The sequence below is a fragment of the Mesocricetus auratus genome, unplaced genomic scaffold, assembly GCF_017639785.1.
Source record: "Mesocricetus auratus isolate SY011 unplaced genomic scaffold, BCM_Maur_2.0 Super-Scaffold_100009, whole genome shotgun sequence".
NCBI lineage: Eukaryota > Metazoa > Chordata > Mammalia > Rodentia > Cricetidae > Mesocricetus > Mesocricetus auratus.
The window spans coordinates 31,125,001-31,146,010 of record NW_024429193.1 but is presented as its reverse complement, the minus strand read 5'-3'; the positions used below and the strand labels follow the sequence as shown (position 1 = coordinate 31,146,010).

Here is a 21,010-nt window from a genome sequence, read left to right as displayed (position 1 = left end):
TTTCTTAGCATTTTCAGTTCTGGCTCCTTCTGGTGGAAATGACGTTTAGGAACCAAGACTGGGGCTGGGTGTGCTCACTACTGCCACCACATCAATACTTGTAGGTCTCTTGAGTGTACACAGTTAAGAAAACCAGGTACACGTGCACGCACACACACACACACCTACATGTTTCCTTTATACTTCTCTGAGTAGAGTCATAAACAATAAGCTCATGTTGATTCTTCTATGGACATTTTTAATCTTTTGAGTGACATTTCCTTTTCTCTCACATAAAAGGGGGAAAGGATCTGTTGATACAAGTAATATATAATAGTGAGGTACATAGTGTTTTCAACAACACTGTTTCATGTCAGCCTCTAAAACTGCACCTTTTCACATGTATTTCACTCTTACTATATAAAGCAATGTATTCTTTATTTTTCCCCTTGCTTCTTTGCATCTTTTTGAGAGTTGTTTGGACAGATGATTACCACTTTTTTTGTTTTGTTTTTCGAGACAGGGTTTCTCTTTATTGTTTTGGAGGCTGTCCTGGAACTCGCTCTATAGACCAGGTTGGCCTCGAACTCACAGAGATCCTCCTGCCTCTGCCTCCCGAGTGCTGGGATTAAAGGTGTGCATTACCAACGTCAGGCTGATTACCATTTCTAATATCACAGCAATGTTGAACTTCACAAGTTTCTGTCTTGCCAGGTCCTACAGCCATTCAGTATCAAGTAAACACACAGACGCTTACATTTTTATAAGTTGTTTGGCCTATTGCACAGGCTTATTACTAACTAGCTCTTACAACTTAAATTAACCCATAATTCTTATCTATGTTTACCCATGTGGCTTGGTACCTTTTCTCAGTGAAGTATTCTCATCTTGCTTCCTCTATATCTGGAGGGTAATCTGGTCTTTGTCTTTCCTCTTCTCAGAATTCTCCTCGTCTGGTACCTCCTGCCTGGCTACTGGCCAATCAGTGTTTCATTAAACCAATACGAGTAACAAATCTTTACAGCGTAAACAGCATTATCCCACATCATTTTTTATTTAAAAATTTTCATGCAATATATTTTGATTATATTCTTTCTCCTCTCCCAGGCCCTTACTACCTCCCCATGCACTCATCTTCATGTTCCCTCTCTCTCTCTCTTAAAGCAAAAACAGAAACAAAATATGAACAACAACAAAAAAACAACAAGACAACCCACACACACACACACAAAATAAAAACAGGCAAAATCAAAAATAAAACCATGAGTCTATTTTGTGTTGGCCAATTATTGCTGGGCATGGAGCTGCTCTGGAATATGACTGACATATCCGTTGGAGAACACTGATATTTCCTTATCCTAGCAGCCATCAGTTGCAAATATCTTATTACTTAGGGAAGACACTTTCTGTCTGCCTCCCTTCTCAGTGCTGGGATTTCATCTTGCTTGAACCTATACAGGTAGAGTGTTTACCTATTATGTGCAAGGTACTAGGTTCAATCCTCAGGACTCCAATAATAATAACAAATTATTAGACCTAACCTAGCACTATTTTCTGTTTGCACTAATATTGATCATAAATAGTTACATAAAATAGAAGTTATTTAAGAGAGCATTTTCTTTTATCAGCCAATAGCCTTTGTCATCTTCAATGTAATATTTGGTGAGCATTGGTTATTCATTAATATTTTCTGAACCAAGAAATGGCCACCTCCTGAGATATATATAATATATATATATACATATATATTATACATATATATCCAAATCCACCTTGAAAATAGGAGACTTGCTGGGCAAAGATGCATGGCACATTTTTATTTAAGGTAAGAATGAAGAGAAATAAAACAGGTACAAGTCAAAAGAGCTTCTGACCACCTTGAAGTGAAACATATCAAAACTTAAAAAAAAAACAGAATTTTATTGAACATTGAAGAGCTCTGGTGGCCAAATTTTCTCTTCCACAACTATGAGGCATACAACATGGTTATGGAGATTAAGCAGGCAAATATCTAAGAGACTTTTATCCTTTCACTAGAAAAACAGCTCTGAAAATCATCTTACTGCTGATTCCCCTCCCTTCAAGGCTGCTGTCTGGTGTGAGGCCAGCGCCAGCAGTTATGAAATGCTGCCTCTTGTGTGGAATGACTAGATGCGCATGCTCTCGTCATGCACGGAGCCCTCACACATCAGTGCAGTGATGCAGTGCGGGTTTGTTGTCTTCTTCTGGGTCATCTGTCATCTGCCTTCTTCCCTCTCACAGTAATGTACACTTTTCCCCTCTCATCCGCATCTGCTCTGAGCCCACACTGAAGCCCTGTGAGTAGTAGGTGACCTCCTCAAAGAAAAGCTCCGCATTTCCCAAGTGACTTCTATCCCAGCTTCCAGGTTGACCAGTCCACTTGCACTTTGCACATTGTAATCACTTTAGGATGTAACCTGGTTTAATTAAGAATTCTGATCCAGTATGACTTGGGAGCTATACGTAAGAAGGGAGTTTGTGTCACCACCCTAGATCTAGAGAGTTGTAATGCTCACCAAGTGTACATTTGAATGGATCATGCATGCCTGAATTTTCCTTCAAGAGCTTACAATAGGTGCTTGTCAGCTCGGTGTCCTACAAGTTCAAAGACAGCCATCATTTCTGATATAGATCTTTATGAAATGATTAACACCACTATAGTGATGTTTCTCTGTGGGTTTTTAAACCTGGCACTGTCTGCTCACTAAGCCTCTAATAGAAAACAAAAAAAGAACCACAATAAACTTCCTCCAAGTGACTGAAAAGAACACAGGAGACACAAAACAACCACACACTTCACGGGATGACCTCATTTTCTAAACGAGGCCTTAATAACTTCCAGAGAAAGTCAAACACCATTGCAGGAACCATTTCCTCCCACTACATCAACTGCCAGGTAAGACTTTTAAAGAAAAATTTTACCATACATACAAAAATAGACAATCGCAAACCCAACTTAATGGCTCAAATGATGTTTTTTCTCTTCCTGTGTTTGTGGAAGGTCCCATCACCACAGGTGGCCTGTGGGAACTTTCAAGGACAGTAACTGTCTGGGACAGAGAATTCACTCAAAAAAAAGTCATATTAAATGAAGAGAAGTCTGAAATACCACCAAACTACCTCTCTTAAAAATCACAAAAGGGATGAAAGACATCATCAAATATGGCACAGAACCACCAGACATCTAAAGTGATGCTAATGGATCTCAGGTCCCTAACATGTCACCATTTAAACTGCAGTCAGGGCAGTATGGACCAAAGCCATCATTGGTAGATAGAACTGAGTACTGGTTTCCCAATTTAGAACTGAGTACAGGTTCCCCAATTTAGCTTTTCTGGAGCTTTTTTGAAGCTTTGTTTGAAGAGCAGTCATGAAATTAGTAAATAGTGGACTGGTATGATGTCAGTTCACTGTTTTTGTTTTCTGTGTCTTTGTGTGGGTGGGTGTTCACATGTATGCATGTGAAGATGAAAGTCAAAGGTCAATGACCTTTGACAGTCTTCTGTAGTGGCTCTCCATCTTAGTTTTTGGGAATGAGTCACTCCTTGACCCTGGAAGTCACAAGCTCTACTACTCCAGTTGGACAGTGTGCTCTAGGGATACTCTGATCTCTGTCTCCCCAGTGCTGGGATTAGAGACATGCATTGGCAGTACCCAGCTTTTGGCATGGCTCTTGGCAATTCAGACTCAGTTCTTCTTGCTTTGCACAAGTATTTTACAACAGAGCCATTTCATTTCATAAGCCCCTATTGCCTATTCTTTATAATGTTAAATACCACATCCATCTCTCATTTTAAGCAGTGTTTCAGGAGTAGTGGCTATACTTCATTCCAAAAGCACTTAATATTTGATCTTTACTAATAAAATCAGATTCTTTGTCATCATTTTTGAGATGTTGATTCAAATTAACAGTGCCTCTGAGAAACAGAAATTTTGGAAAAACAACCTCCTTGATCAATGGAAATTAAGAAGGAAGCCAGCCCTTAAGTGCAGTCCTGAAAGCACTTCCTACAGAGGAAGCTCAAATCCAGTCTAGGCAATTTGGTAAGACCTTGTCTCAAAACGCACAGCAAAAAGAAAGCGGTAGATACCTCAGTGATAGAAGCCCTTCTTTAGAAAGCATGAGACTGTCTGGGCAGTGGTAGTACACACCTTTAATCCCAGCACTCATGAGGCAAAGGCAGGCGACTCTGAATTTGAGGGCCAGCTTGGTCTACAGAATGAGTTCCAGGAGAGGCTCCAAAGCTCCAAAGCTCCAGAGAAACACTGTCTCAAAAAAAAATCCCTGGGTTCAATTACCAATACAGAGAAGAAAAAGATAAATTAGTATATATGAAAAAGTGTTATTTTTAATCTCAACTTTTCTTACAGATATAAAAGACAAGTGAGACAAATTAGTAATGAACAAGTCTATTTGCAAAGATATGTACATTATAGCCAAGAAATGTATAAAAATATGATGTAGATGTAATGCCATATTCATAACCAAGTAAGTTGATTATATTTGGAGCCTTTTGTAGCAATTGTCCCCTGACAATTCTCTTCCTTAATTCTGCTTCTGTTAAAGTGGTCCCCACGATATAAACAGCACAACAATGGCAATCCATGAAGGGACCACAGTGGGTGAGGTAGAAGATTGGTTTCCTCTGGCAGAAATGCTAATGACAGAAAACAGAAGGTATGACTCCAAGTGAGCATGCCCAAAAGGTACATTCCAGAAACCTGTACAACTAAGTAAAGAATCCCTTTCTGACTGCCCTGGAAGCTGCCATAGCCAATAAGAGAATGAGAAAGCAGTAGAGGAAAGTAGGCAAAACACTAAACCAACAACAAAACAGAGACCCTGGCACTTTAAGACACTAATGAGGGGTGGGGCTGAAGCTGGAGGAAACCCCTACTTGGAGATGCCCCATCTCTCCCTCCCTCTATTCATGCCATTTCCTATGATTTCAAGATCAGCACAAGCCAAGCACAGGGAACAAAAGGCAGCCACAGACTTGTGTTAGGACCTAGAGGAACGTCAGTGCCTCTGAATATTTGAGGTCTCCCAGGCTGTTAAGTTAAAGATTAAATCCCTAGGACATTCCTCTGCATTCCTTCAAAATAGAACCAACGGTTGCACATAGAACACTTAAATCACAAGTCAGAGCATTCCTTCAAAATTCTTTCTATGGAGTTAATCAGCTCTCAGCCACATGCAGGCACACACATTTTGGTCCTGAAGATTATGCAATTGTGGCAAAGATGGATCCTGTGGATCCTGAAGCCTTCTATCTTAACTCTTCCAAAGTTGTTTCTTTCTCCTTGTGCTCAGAAGTAATTGGTTGCTATATACACTAATTAGCCTTATTGAGCTTTTAGAAGGTCTCCTATTACACATGGAAAATTTTTCTCAATGGCAATTTAGAGTCACACTCATTATTAGTAGCAAATGGCTGCTGATCTAGGCTTCAAGACGAAGAACATAGGTTGACAGAGAAAAGGAAATGCTGGTTCTAATTGCTTTAGCCTTGGTTTGCTATCACTGGGAAGTTTCAAACATATAAAGGTTACAAGGATGGAAGGATGGTTCAACAATAAGAATACTTGCTGTTCTTCCAAAGGACCCAGGTTTGGTTCTCAGCACCTACACGATGGTTCAAACCACTTAAAGCTCTAGTTCAGGTGAATCTAATGCCCTCATCTGGCATCTCTGGGTACCATACACACAGGGTGCACAAAAAAAGGCAAAATAAATCACCCATACACACAAAATAATGATAAATATTTTTGTTGTTACTTTTTCAAAACAAGGTTTCTTTGGTAGTCTTGGGTATCCTGGAACTTATTCTGCAGACTGGGCTGGCCTCGAACTCACAGAGAGCCATCTGCCTCTGCCTCCTGAGTGCTGGGATCAAAGCACGTGCTACCACTGCCCAGCAGTACTTTTAAATGGAGGTTATGTTCTATATTCACTCCTAACCCCAGGAGTCTAAGTCATTTATTTATGAGACAAAACTAGAGGAATATATATATATATGTATATATAATAAACATTTTAAATCACATTCATCTCTGAAGCAAAAAAAATTCCCATCCAACTAGCTGGTTCCACTAGAAACTTACACAAGTTGCTAGCATTTGGGAAGTGCCTTCTTAGCTCTTCTTTATTTCAATATATAGTATCTCTCACTGAGAATAAAGCTAAATGTTCCCTGCAAAGAACTTATTTTGAGATGCCTAAATGAAAAAGAATAAAATAATGCTCATCAGAGATGATGTGAATAGAAATCTTCCCTTCCTGGCGTTTCCACAGCTCAATACTTACACAAAATAAGTTCACTATCCTGTTTGATGGCAAAATAGTTTTCCTAAATTAAGATTTTCTCTTTTTTCAGTTCTTGAGTTTTTATCTCAAGCCATAAAATTGAAGCTATTTACAATCACATAAATTTGATAGCTGTACCCCTAATCTGGTCACCCAATCAGTGACTGAAGGAGGCTCTCCATAACATTTACTAAGATTCCCAGGGCTGGCGGAAGGCACAACCCACTCGCAAAGCCAAGAAGGGGCTTGTGAAGTAGGTATAGAGAAAGGCACAGGATGAATGTCAAAGGAGAAAAATGTGTGTTTTCTATGGATCTATGGAAGCTTTCCCATTTAAATACCTATTCCTGAATGTTTTTACTTAGACTCAAATAGGAAAGGAAATGTAATAAGACTTTTCAATATTCACTTAAAAGTGGACATTAGGCACGAGAACAGCATCTTCCCAGGCAGAGGCCAAGACCATCTCCAATACATCTAGCATTAGTATAGCTTCCAGAAGCACCCACACATTGAGGGGAGTTGTAGAAAGTTATAGAAAGATGACTGGATGTAGTTCTTTAAAATGCTGATTGGGATTTTCCATGTGTGGTATCTAGAATATAATGCACCATACAGGGCCATGTTATTCGGTTGTGGTTTGACTCTTTATACCCATGTTTAATTTAGTTCGTTGCCCAGAAATCTCTGTGCATTTACAGTTCTGAACTAAGTGTTGCTACCTCCAGAATGCAGCTGCCCTTTGGAATCTGGCTGTATAGTGCAGGAACAGAAGGCTCAAGGACAGGAGTGATGACGAGCTTCCCCACTCTGTTCCTACGCAGCAGCTCCCACTCACAGACTGCAAGGGAAAGGCAACACTGCTCGTCACTACAGTTTATGTTTATACTCTCCCATTATCTGTGGAGGATACATTCCAGTGGACACCTGAAATTGGGTAGAGCACTAAGCACCATGCACTCTGAAAATTTCCTATACATGTAAACCTAGGGCAAAGGTTGGCTTATAAAATACATTCGGTAAGAGACTAATAGCAATGAATGATGAAATGGAAGAGTTACAACAAGATGTTTCAATGAAGGTATGTGTGGTTCCTTCACCATTTTCTTAAAGGAATGACAGCATATCTTTGTGGTCACTATTAAATAAGAAACTGACTCCTAAACGCAGGTGTGTGACACACTGGCAGTCATCTAACAGCCAAGAAGACTATCACATAGTTCACAGGCAAGAAGTGAACAAAGGTGTACATGATAGACAAAAGCATTCGAATCCCAGGCAGGAAAGGGCAGGATTCTGGAAGATTTCACCATGTTAATCAGAACAGCACACAACTGACAATTAACAAGCTTTTTGCTTCTGGAATATTTTCTAGTCTCATTTGACCTCTTGTAACTGAGACCATGGCCAAAATGGATAACGGGGAGGACTACTGAGTTCCAGCATATTCATACAACACAATTCAAAGTTCTAGAAAATATTCCTCTCAAATAACAAACCACACTCTGATTTAAAAACATCCCAATACATCTTTCAGAAGTCTTCCTCTCTCCATATCCCTTCACAGTCTGATGAGTGATCCACTGCATACACCCATTAAATATTGTCATTGTCATTGAATGTATAAGGAAATGGGGAATACAAACATTGGCAGGGGTGTTCCAATAAGGTAAAGCTTCAAACAGCAGGTCATGTTCCTCCATGACAGTAACTATGTATATTAAAATAAAGCTAGGAATTGACCAGAACCTCTCCTTTTCCTGAAGAACTCTTTGAAAAGAACCTGATTTTTAAAGTCACTTGTGCCCCATATAATATCACCTTGGAGATTAATACATATAAATACACCAATGAATTTTAGAAATCCTAACAAAAACAACAAAAAGTGATGGCAACACTTTAGCATGGGCTGCAACTGGCCACAATTTAAGATAAAAATCTTGATTTCAAAAAGTTTATTCCCCAAGAAACTTATAAAATGTTTGGATGGAATTATAGTAAAAATGCAACCTTAAATTTATGTCATTTTCCTCAAATGCATTGTTTAATATATCCTTAAAGTTCTTAAATTACTTTCAATTATAGAATGTTTCAGAGGTGAAAAATTACAACACTGGTAGATTAAATGGATTACTTACAATCTTCATCATTGGCACAATCATAATAGCCTTTTCCCTAATGACATTTGAACCCAACAGATCAGAATTCAAATCCCAACTCAGCCTCCTAATAGCTGTATATGACTAAAGAGTCTGAGTTTCCTGCTCTGTGAAATCAAGAGGATGTCTAGTGTACACAACTACTATTGGGGTTAAATAGTCCAATACATATATGCCCAATATAAGGTCTAACCATTTTATGTTTTAAAAGCTCTACAAGGTCCTGCTGTTCTAACAATATAAATCAATAAGCTGTTCATCAAAAATAGATGTCTAGGTATGGTGGTTCACACCTTGAATCACAGCACTCAGAAGGCAGAAGCAGGCACACCTCTGATTTTGAAGCCACCCTTGTCTACAGAGAGATTTCTAGGACAGGCTCCAAAGCTACACAGAGAAATCTGTCCCGAAAAAAATACTAGCACTCAGGAGACAGAGGCAGGTGGACTTTTTTAAGTTCTTGGCCAGCCTGGCCTCCCTAGTGTGTCCCAAGCTAACCAGAGCTACATGGTAAGACCCTATCTGAAAGGAAGAAGAGAATTTGATAAGGAGAATGCTGTATGTGTACACAATTGTGTGTTTGTGTGTGTGTGTGTGAGAGAGAGAGAGAGAGACAGAGACAGAGAGAGAGAGAGAGAGAGAGAGAGAGAGAGAGAGAGAGAGAGAGAGAATGTTGGGGAGGGTGTTATGCAAGCAGAGGACAGAGGACAGTAAGTATCCTGTGCTATCACTCTCTCCCTTATTCCCTGAGACAGAGTCCCACACAAAACCTAGAGCTAGGCTCAGAGAAAAAGATTCTCCTATTAAGGGTCCAACAGTGCTGGGTTTACAGGTGCACACGTGGACAAGCCTAGATGATGAGGTCAGAACCCAGGTCCTCATGCCTGGACAGAAAGAGGCTCTTATCCTCAGAGCCATCTCTCCAGCCCCTACACTAGAATTTTACTCAGCCATAAAGAACATGTTGTGCTGGGAAAATGGACTTTACTTGGATCTTATACTTGGAATTACTTCCTAGGGCTAGGACTGTCTTGCCAACATGAGAATTCTGATCTTTTACTTTGCAGTTCCATCTGGCAGCTCAGGTTTCAAATTCTAGATTTCTATTATAGGAAGTAGACTTTGTACATATCAGCATTACTCAGTTAATACTAAGGTGAAAGTTAGAACAGAATAGCCTCTTACCCCATGAATGGTAGATCAGCATATTCCTGTTTAGCAAACAAGTTAATTTAGTTTGCTTCAAATACTCTTGCACTCAGTTCATTTGCTTAAAGCTTGGATTCATTGTAGCTCTACTTAATATTCACAAACACAATGGATACCCCATATAATATATTTAAATTCTAGCTACCCAGAGTATAGCCAAAGATGGCTGAACATCTTGTTTATTATGAGTTGAAATGAAATTCCTTAATATGCAAACAGTTGCCTTTTTTAAAAACACACAAATGGTCAAGTTGGTGTACGGGTTATAGTCAAGAACAGAGTACAATTGAAGCTTGCAAGGAGTTAAAATTAATTTTGAAAGTTTCATATAATACAAAATATGTATTCTTTTAATTAAGAGCAAGTTTACAAAGGCATATTAAAATGAAGCCCAAATATGAGGCCACCTAATTGATTTTAAAAATTAGTAACCGTACCTTATTAAAATTTCCTTTTCAAAAACAGTGTATTTTTCCCCCAACTCAGCCGGGCGGTGGTGGCGCACGCCTTTAATCCCAGCACTCGGGAGGCAGAGGCAGGCGGATCTCTGTGAGTTCGAGGCCAGGCTGGACCGATAGCCTCCAAAACAATACAGAGAAACCCTGTCTCGTAAAAACAAAGAAAAAAAAGTGTATTTTTCCCCCAACTCTGTAGTTTTAGCTGTGCTGGGGGTGGGTCTTCTATGAATTCTTTGCATAAAGAGGATTGTGGGTAAGAAGCCTTCCACGGACATGAAAAAAATGCTCCATATACTCTTAGATCTACAACAGCTATATTCCCTTACAAATTGTGAATTTGTACCAACTGAAACTACAATCATTTTAAAATTACTTTCTAAGGATGGTGTTCTAGAGTCCAGTTAGGTATTTTCATTCCTCTATGAGCTTCATTTACTACACCTTAAGAAATAATAAATAACTAGGGCTTTCTTCTTTCAAATCATATTTGAAAACTGGGTTGGGTCAGAATGTGTTTGTGGAGGAGGGGAAGCTGGCTATCTAGGAAAGAAATTTAATATAGTTCAAAAGTATACCCCATCATTTGGTAAACCCTTGTTGTGTCATGTATCATACACGCATTTGTCACAGAAGTAAGTTTATATGAAAACAGAAGAACGAGGATGAATACTATCAATTACTACAGTTCTAGGGTAATGATACCTAAATGTGCAGGGATGAGCTTGTCCTATGACCACATTACTAACCAACAATCATGTTGACAGTGCGGGATTCCAGCTAAAGCAATACAGCATCCAAGCAACTGAGAATCTGTTCAACTACTGTCACTTGCCATTTTAACGATGTAACTTTTCAGGCATAATGAGGTTTGGGGAAAGGCTAGCAGTGAACTCCAAATGGAAACCTAGTAGAGCAAAGGTTCTCAGTGAATGAAATACATGGCGCTTGGGCTAAGCAATGCTACTGGGTCTCAACTGGATGTTGTTCAAGCAGCCCTGACCCAAATTAGACAGTGTAATTGCGGGAAGAAATGATTTAAAAGGATAAAAATACAAGAAAATACTTTAGGCGGCGATATTCTATTTAGAGAATTAAAAGCAAAACAATGGGAGCTGTAGAGGAAGAGGACAACCTCAACAGAAATGATTATGAAGACTTGGATACTGTAAAAACACCCTTGAGTCAAGCATTTTAAAGGTCACATAAACAGCATTCAATTTTCCCCAGAAGGGAAACCATTAAATACACTAATTTTACTTGTTTACAGATACCAGTCATTTCATCTAACTAGTGGAGAAGTAAAACAGAAACAGGATGAACCTCTATGCAGTAAGATCTCAACTCACTGTGGCTCCTTAAGTGTCACAAAAAAATAAAAATAAAAAATAAGGCAACGACGGTGACTCCTGTGGTCCATGGAGCACATGCCTGAACAAGCATGTGGGTCCCCTGCGCTTCTCTAATCCCAGGGCTGTTTGAAAACAGTTTGTGTACAAAGCACCATTTTACATTCTGCCAATGTGAAATACCATTTATTATTCAGTGGCCTACTCTGTTGATTAAAGTGTTTCACACAACTTCCTTTACAGGTCCAGGCGACTGGATGAATGAGTATTTCATTACTGTCAGCTTGTAAGATGTATACTTTTGGGAAATTTATTTTTAAAAAATGTTTCAGGGAAAGACACACATTCTATATGCTGTGTTAGGAGAATCGATGAATCATTGCCTTGGTTAGTGAGATATTTCCATGTAACCACCATATTCAAAAGAAAAATTGCAGAATTAATGATAGAAAATAAAACATAATTCTAAAGATGCAAGAGCACAGCTCACTGCAGAAATGTTTTTAGCCTGTTCTCATGTAAAATAATGTCATCCCCCAGGAGGGCAAGGACATATACAGATCCTGAGGCTTTTTCCGAATAAGAGATCGTTATGGAATCCACGGTAAGTGAGGAAGTGCTAGCCGGCCTCACAGAGAATGAGAAGAGGACAACCCTCCCACCATACAGCAACCCTTCCTTCTGGGTCAAGGGCTCAGAGTAAACCGGAAGACTGGAGAACTCGGCTTTGGCATGCAGTCATCCCAGGTATAAAATGAGAGAATGAAGTGAAGACGGGTTTTGCTTTGCATTCAAAGCAAAGGAGATTCATCCTGTTCAGGCATCTCCTCCCAATGCAGCAAATTCAGGCAAGAGCTCTGGAGCTGCAAACTGAGCTTGGAAATGGTGCAGGAGAGTGATGGAAAAAGGGAGGATGAAGTTGCCAGTTCTAAAGGCTGATGATTCTACCTAGGGCTGCGAAGGGCGGGGGAGTGGGGGGACTACGGAGGACCACATGAGGCTTTCCATACCTTTCTTTTCCGCTCCATTCGATCCCTGGGGATTTTCCGTTGTTTTTTTCTCTCTCTCTCCAGATTTTTTTCTTTTTCATCCAGTTCAGCCTCTCGAACTTTTTTGATAGAAGCAGCAGCGTGAGCCATTTTTGCAGACGAGATCAGCAGAGGATCACTTTCCACTCCCCAGCAATACAGGTGATTTTTCTGCTATGTGGAGATGTGATTTTCCCCAGCAGAGCAATGGCTGGCAGCCAGAGAACACTCACAAAATAATCCACTCCGCCCCCGAGCTAGGTCATAATCTTGCTCCAGCCTCTGCAGCACCCATAATTCACTCCAGTGTCCCCCAGGTTGCCAGCCGAGCCCCTCAGCAGCACACACTTGCACACAGGCATGTACAGGTGAGCGCCCACGCTCAGCAATGGTCCCAGGGGAGGGCGGAGCTCTGGATCCGGAGCTCCACAGCAGTTGGGTGGCCCCGAGCGCAGACCAGCATCCGAATAGTTGCAAATGCCTTCCTTAGGTTCTCATCACCAGTTGGAACGGTCTTGGGGGACTCCTCCAGACAGTCTGTCTTCAGACCGGAGCCAGGAAGAGGCCACCTCGGTGAAAGTCCTAGGGGGTGGGGAGTTTACCGCCGCAGCTGCTTGCAACCACACCTCTATGCAGGGTGAGAGAAAATGGTGCAGTCTCGCTAAGGATTCGCCGCCGCCGCGGTTGCTACAGGCAGCACGTGACATGGATCCCTGCGTCTTAAATCTCTCAGTCCTTCCCTTCTCCAAGGTACATTTCAAGAAAAGAATCAACGCTGCGGAGCCGAGTAGAGAGGAGCAGAGCTGGAAGTGATTCTCCACTTGCAAGGCAATGAGGGCAGAGGAGTCTGGAAAGGGCCGGGAGTAGGGAGTAGCCCGGGCTTCCCGGTGCGGTTTACAGACCCACGTGAGGCCAAGCGCCTTAGCAGCTTGCTTAGGCAGGGAATCAAACCCAGCTTTATGTCAGTGAGCACAGTATAATCCGGGTTTGACAAGGTTATCCTGAGGGGGCAGATGTAGAGAAAAGCAAAGAGGAAAACAGGATACCCCGAAAATCACCCTTCACTCTAAGAGGGAAGCTCATGTACCCTCTTAGGCACCTTTGGATTTTGCAAAGGTGTTTTTACTACGCGTTAACATGAAAAGCAATGAGATGAAACATGCAAAATGAAGATTTCTTGATGTTCTCTTACTCATTAGGGAAATACCGTGAAAGAAGACAATGTAGATGTTCCTGTTACTCCCACTAGGGAGAGAGAGACAACAAGACAGAGCACATCACCTGTAAAGTCAAGATGGAATTGTCCAATCAACAGATACCGTCCAGTTTTTAGAAGTTTGCTAAAAATGTTTTCAAGGGCTGACGGGATGCTAAGAATAGCACTCACTTTTCATGTCTCCTTTTCAGCTGGACAGTCTCAACATTGTTAATGGAAGTGTATTGTGAAGGCCCTTCCTCTACAACCATTAAATTTTAGAGGAACAATTACGACTACTATAGCAAGTGAGAGTAAAACGGTAACCGTATAGTCTGATTCTACATGTATCCTGTAAGTAGAGAAAAATGTCGAGGGCTCTTCAAAAATGTGCATAATGAAACCTCTCATGATGTTAACTTAAAATTTCAATAATAAATGATGTGTTTATGTTGCTAAATGAAGACTATAAAGGCCTCATTTTCCTCAGTATGTGTAGAGAGTACAGTAGTGAAGCTTTGTGTTTTATTTTTTAAGAGAAAATGCTAGTTTGTTTTTTTTTTACTTTGGTCTTATGTGTTTTAGCTTATATAATTTACAATTTCTTTTTCCATAAATGCATTGCATGGTAGTACAGAAAATTTAGTTCAAATGTTGGTTCAAAGCAGAGAGAAATTATGCTTGCATACGGTCACATGGTATAGTTCCAGGGTCAGCCAGCTTACAACAGATGAAGTCAGGGGAGCGGGGAGTCAGTTGTCTTATGTAAGAGAAGCATCATCCCTTCTGCACCCACAGCTGAGAACCAGATCTACAAAACCCAGAAAAACCTTACCCACTTCCTCATGCCTTCAGCCCTCCTAACCCTTCCACGGGCAGCCTTTTACATGTTGGCATAGAAACACATGCATGTCTGTTCAGGTTTCTTGAGAAGTCAGCATGGGTTTGGGGGAAGTCATTTATCTCCTTGACAAGGGTGGCCATGATTGCCCCCTAGTTATATCACACTCCACACATACTCTCTACTCTGTCATGAAATCAAAGCCATCATTACTCAAGGGTACTTCTGGGAAACAGCAAGAATACAGCACTGGCTGTCCCTGGTGCCATCTGGCATTCCCTTCTCTTCTAAATCCATGTTTTAAAATAAAAGTTTACAGCAAGCAAGCCACACCTCATTCTGGGATGTTCTTTTAGCTTAATAATCTAAGTCCAAAGAGGGCATGGCTATGATCTTCCTGTTGACCAGGGTGACTGAGGATTCTCCTAGAATACACCCTTTCCACTGCCCTCAGTGGGATCTGCTTCAACTATCTCATAATACCCTCTCCCTCTTCAGACTTCTCAGTAGGAAAGCAAAAGTCACAACACAGCTGCAGCAGAAGGTGAACACCTCCTGTTGTCAAAACCATTTGCTTATTTCATTAGTTCTTTGTAAGTTCATGACAGATCCACTAGGAAAATCAGGCAGCATCAGTTTCACTATGCTGTTCTCTTATACCTGGAAAATTTTACATTTTTCAAGCTTCAATTTGTTAACTAGAAACAAATCTCAGATGCCGTTAACAGTTTAGTCTCTGGGACTCTTTCATCTCTTATACTTTGTCTCATCAAGAAAGAGCATGGTCAGACAGCCATTAGATGTTAGTTTGAGTGACAGAGACATTATAGAAAGAATTGCATTGTCCAAGTTTTTAAAACCAATAGTGATACAACCTTGCTTATGTTTTCCACGTTATCTTTGCATGTGCCACAGAGGAGCAAAAGGAGACTTTGCTGATGAGACTGGAAGGCAAATAGCATATTCTAGACAGCTTTCCTCAAGACATCAGGCAATAATAGTTGGAAGGCTACAGTGCAGGGCTCTTGACTGCCAACCCACCTCAGGGAAAGAAGGCACTGAGAGAGTTCCCAACCACAAAGCCAGAAATCTCAATCAGTAAACAGACTTTTAGATAAAACTGATCACAAGTCCTTTTGGTGCTCACTATGTTCATTTATCTTTTCCCCGATTAAGAAGTACATTTTTATTTTATTTTAAATTGCTCGCATATTAAATGGTTAGTAGAAGGCAACCCTTTCAAGACAGTTAAGGCAATTAGACATTTCTATACAGTGCTATCTACCTATGGCTGACTTATGCAGCAATGAACTGTTGACTTCTTAAAGACATTCCTTCTTGATGGCTTATTTTTTCAAACTTCTCTATGATTTCTATTTGGGTGGGGGAAAAATCCATCAATTTTCCTAGGAAAGAGAGTATTGCACACTCACCAGCTGACCTCTGCACAGACAGGGCACCAGGTTCCAGTCCCAGGAGCTCACAGCCATTTAAATGATGCATACACCACATTAAATGGGATCTTCCCCTCAAGCTTCCAGCAGAGATACAATACTGGCTGTGTTTTGAACTTGTACCAAAAGCTGATTTCTTCCACAGAGCATCTTGACCAGTAATTAGAAATGCTGACGTCTTGCCTTCATAGGTGAGGAACACACAGTGGACCTGTCATTTATGTTTGAGAAGCAGAATTGACAGATTGCCCTTTGGAGAGGGCAAGCTTCATTTTAAAGATAGAAGAAAACCAGCCATTTTCTGTCCTTATTGTACAGCAATCCATTGATCAGAATCCAAAGAAAATCCTCTGCGACACCAGGCATCAAGTAAGGGCAGCGTTCAATATCAACTGAGCTGGCCACATGCAACTTAATCCCTTATCTCCCTCCTCCCTCCACAGCCCCACCCAGGAGGAGCAGGCCATGCAACTGAAGAGCAGAATCACTCTATACCCTTTAGTTGTAGGAGGCAAGGGGGTGTGGTGAAAATGAATCAGCTAATCAGATGATGATGATGATGATGATGATGATGATGATGATGTGTCTACTTGGGCTGTGATCCAAGAGTTCCTTCTTAGCAAATTCATGGCGTTAGTCTATATTTGAGATTCTGCGTGTTTTCCGAAGATGATGAGTGATTACAGTGAGACAAGCAAACTGAATGAGTGACTTCAGCGACACATCACCTTCAATTTGTTTTACCTGAAGCCAAAGTCAAAAGCCAATCTGATAGTGCATGATTTCTAGGGCAGTGTTTGCTAATAGTATAATAGCTTCCATTTTGGATAACAATGTTTCTCTATGAAGATGATTTGAGTAAGATCACAATGCCTATAGGGTACTACTTTCTTCTGTTTCTGCACAAGGAGAGACTCAAGGAGTCTTGTTTAAATCTAGGATGGAGAAGCAGGTGACCCAGGCCCATCACCATCTTGCCTCAGAAACACATCCAAAATGCTTCCAAGCTACATAGAAAAATTTTATCTAGTAAAATTAGCCAAAAGACAAGGCTGAACAGTTCCCCCAACAAGGCCTTCCTACATAAGGAAAACAGATAAAGCCACACAATCTGAACCATAAGTAGTTACTGTCCTGTCACCACAGACCTCTCTCTGCTCAGACCCTGACAATGATCTCAGTTAAAGACTGGGCTAAGTCTGTAGGGGGCAGAGGAAAAGAGGAGAGGGAAGGGAAAGGCAAGGAAGCCACAGCTTGGAAGGAGAGAAGATTGCCGGGCACAGTATCTCTTCCTGCACATTCCCAAGCTCATGTCCAGTAGCAGCCCATTAGCCACAAAGTGTGAGTCTCCAAAGACAAGGAGCAAGCTCCGATCTGACAGGAAATAAATTCATTCCACAATCAGAAACAGCTACAAGGAAAAAAATCCATCTTTTTTGAGCTTACAAGGAAAACTTAAGGGTGATCTTACAATTCTTTTCCAAGTAACATTGTTTAAAATCAAAGCTTTCTTTCTGCCCCTATCTCATTGGTGTACACTTTGTAGCTGTGTTGCTGTCTTTAATCAAGTACTGTTCCAGAGGCCCACCAGGAGACATCTTCATCAGTCTAGAGACAAACACCCAGCCTCCCTGGGGCAGAGCCTCTCCAATCTCTTGTGAGCAGAGCCTCATATGCAGATCGTAGACATAACGCTGCTTCAGAGTTTTTAAGCATCTGGACTTGGGTTTCAAATTACTTATAAATATCTTCAAATGTTTTCAGGACTTCCCTCTTCCCAATAACAACATCTTACTCTATGACTCGGAGACAAATAAATATCCATATGTAAATATGAAAAGATGTGCTGATTCTGAATAAAAATGTGATTGTGATTATTAAAGAGTTGAGACTTTATCATGGACTTCAACTCCTTTTGGGGATTTACTGTTACACCTGTTTTTTATTTGTACAAGACTTTTATAAAAGCTCTGGGGTTTGTTTCTTAGTATTTTTGTTTGGCCAAATAAAAATAACCGGGGCTGTCATGATGGCTGGGAAGGTAGGAGCTTTTGCCACACAAGCATGGTGACCTGAGTTCCATCCCAGAGATCTGCAGTGGAAGAAGAGAATTGACTCCAGAGAGTTGTCTTCTAAGCTCCACATCCCCAGGTCCCACATTAAAATCCACACACACTCCTGTAATCCCAGGACGTCAGAGGGAAAGACAGGTGGCTTCATGGGGCTCATTAGCCAGTCTAGCTGACTGTGCCAGCCCTAGACCAATGAGAAGCTGCCTCAAAACACAAGCTTTTGAGGAATGACACTCTAGGTAGATCTCTGCCTCATACATATGTGCTCATCCCAGTACACACATCATAGAAAAAGAAAGAATACCTTTAGCATCTCAAGGGAAGCCATTGGTAAGGGAAAGAAAACATAACCACTACTTGTACGTTTCATGTTATAAATCAATTCAAAGTATTATTTGAGTAAGTAGCTTGATGGAACACCAGAAGAGAAAAGATTACATGCAGCAAGGATATTTTTAATTATTACTTATGTGATATTAAATTTAACCAAGGTATTTCTTCTGTTATTATGAGATATAAAATGGTAATATTTAAAACCCACTAAGTATAGATTAGAATAACTGAGTTACTGTACTATTTTGTAGAGCCTGAATTATAACCCTCTAGCAATATTCTGCCAGCAGACAATTAATAGAAATATTTCTAACTTTTTCAAAATTAACAGTAGGAATACAAAAAATATAATTTTAGTGTATGTCTGAAACTCCTGAGTCTAACACCAATTGCATGGTGGATGTCTTCAGTCTCTGGTGTTTTAATCCAAATATCTTATCATTAAAATATGGACATAAATATTTACAGCAATTTTAGGAAAATAATTCTGTACCCTGTCTAGTAGTAACTTCAATAAATGTAAAAGTTTTATAAAACATTTTTGATTACCTAACCACTTATAAGCAACCCCCTTGAAGGGAATTGCTCTACTGTTGATACCAGAAAACTGGCATGGTGTCACCCAGTCACTTTTTGCCTGTGGTAAATGAGTGCCATTTCCATGAGGAATTAGTAATGAAGATATGAGCATCTCAATTACTGCTGCTGCTTCTGGGTCCCCCACAGCCTTTTTCCCCCCTCTCAGAAAGGGCTTCCCCGATCCAATTTAATTTATTTACTACTAGACAGAAGATCTTATTTTTCGTGCAACCACGTCTAATTAACTTACAAATGAAATACACTGTTAGCCATTCATCTTTTCTGTTTTTAGTTATGACAAGCATTATTTTATATGTTTTATGTGAACATAGATACGGAAACCAAAACTCAAGCCTTTGTTGGAAATTACATTTCCTGAAAAGGGCATTTGTGAATCTTTCTGATCAATAATCAAAACACAAGTACTATGATGTGTTTCCTTCTACTGGGAGACAATCTACTTAAACAAACACTATTACTGAAATTAGCTAGAAATATAGACAAAATATAAACAACATCTTTAATCTGTTTTTTCACAGAGACTAAAAGAGGGCATGTGATTCCCCTTGAGTGGGAATTACAGATGATTGTCAGCCACCTGATGTGGGTGCTGGGGTTGGAATTTGAGTCCTCTGGGAGAGCAGAGGACCTCTAACCTCGAAACCATCTCTCCAGTGCCCTAAAATATAGACAACTTCTTAAGACCAAAGTGGAGCTAACATGATAATTAGGGATTCCCAAGCAAGACTGAAAGAAAACGGAGCCACTGAGAGATGAGCAAGCACAGACAGTGTTTCCTGAGTACATTTCCCCAACAAACCTGCACTTTCTGAGCAAAAGGACGGAAACCCACAGCCAGCATCTACACAAAGTGCACAGCCAAGTGATCAGTCTTTTCTACAATCATCTCAGCTATGAAATGAAATATTCAGGTCCAGGATAGAATTAAAGGCAGCCATCGCTCCAGCAAATCAGTGATCACAAAGCCAACCTGAAGTCACTGTGCATCTGCTCTGAAGGAGTTATCAACCATTCCCTGAAATTATCAGTTTAAATGACATTTTGGGTACAGTGATCAGTATCCAAAACTACTGGGTGTACATCAGAAACAAGAGAATAGGGCAGGGCAGGGCAGGGCAGCAGATCTGTGAAGACTGCCAGTGTTTGAGTGTGGATAAGACACCATCACAGAAGACACTTCTGACTCCCAAAGGCGTGTCACTCACAGAGGACGTTAAGGCATCTCAACTCTTGGAGTGCTGACTGATCTAGTGGGCCTCTTCCTTTATTATTTCTAATAAGCCACACAACTTTACACAAGAACAGAGAATGATACCATTAAACGATAAGCAGTATGAGAAGTGAATGGGGGAAGTCATGTTGTACCATTGCAGAAAGCCTCTCTCCTAATAAAAGCTTTAATAATGATACAATGAATCTTTTCTAGACAGTTGCTTGTTAGCCACAAACTCACTGCTGTGGGAAAAGAGGATGCCTTTGGGGTCAGTCTGGAGAATCATGTCACCAGCTATGGGAGGCAGGCTTTGCAAAGCACGGTAGGAGGGCTCTCCAAGACACCTAAAGGAGGATGTGACAGCTTTGTCATAAAACTGTAGATGGACAGGGGACTGAAGCCCACTCTATAGGCATGGACAGGAGCTAGGTCTCATGGCTCAGATATGGAAGGCACTGAAATGGGGCACCTGGTTCACTGGAGTGAGTGTGCAGAATTCAGATTGGGTCATGTAGGTGCCTCTTAATTCACCAGATTCCAAAAGATGCACACAAGACTGGGCGTGACCTTTTGGTCTTATGCTATGGCAGTCCATCACGGACTTGCCAGGTCAGTGGCAGCTTACCCTCACAGAGATTCAGATGTCCACTATAAAACGGGTATCATTTGCTCTCAATCCATAACGGACCAGAGAGGAAAGCCAACAGAGGTAGAGCATTGTCCCCAGCAGAGGAGAAACTTACTTTTCTCCCACAGGACACCAGTTTCAGGAAGGTAGACAACTGAATAGGACCA

The 21,010-nt window shown here is 40.7% G+C and overlaps 1 protein-coding gene across 50 annotated transcripts in view; it reads right to left on the bottom strand.

Annotated features, from left to right (window-relative positions):
• Nucleotides 1-21,010, bottom strand: part of Ank2 (ankyrin 2) — a 557,097-nt gene that overhangs the window by 215,210 nt on the left and 320,877 nt on the right. For 18 of the 50 annotated variants that reach the window (XM_040751849.1, XM_040751851.1, XM_040751858.1 and 15 more), the window contains exon 1: nucleotides 12,490-12,847. The exons of 16 other annotated variants lie outside the window; for them this stretch is intronic. In XM_040751849.1, coding sequence (XP_040607783.1) covers nucleotides 12,490-12,618 — 129 coding nt within the window. In that variant the 5' untranslated portion in view covers nucleotides 12,619-12,847. Of the gene's footprint in view, nucleotides 1-12,489; nucleotides 12,936-21,010 lie in introns of those variants that run through there. 16 more of the 50 variants (XM_040751832.1, XM_040751840.1, XM_040751837.1 and 13 more) reach the window with 1 other exon arrangement.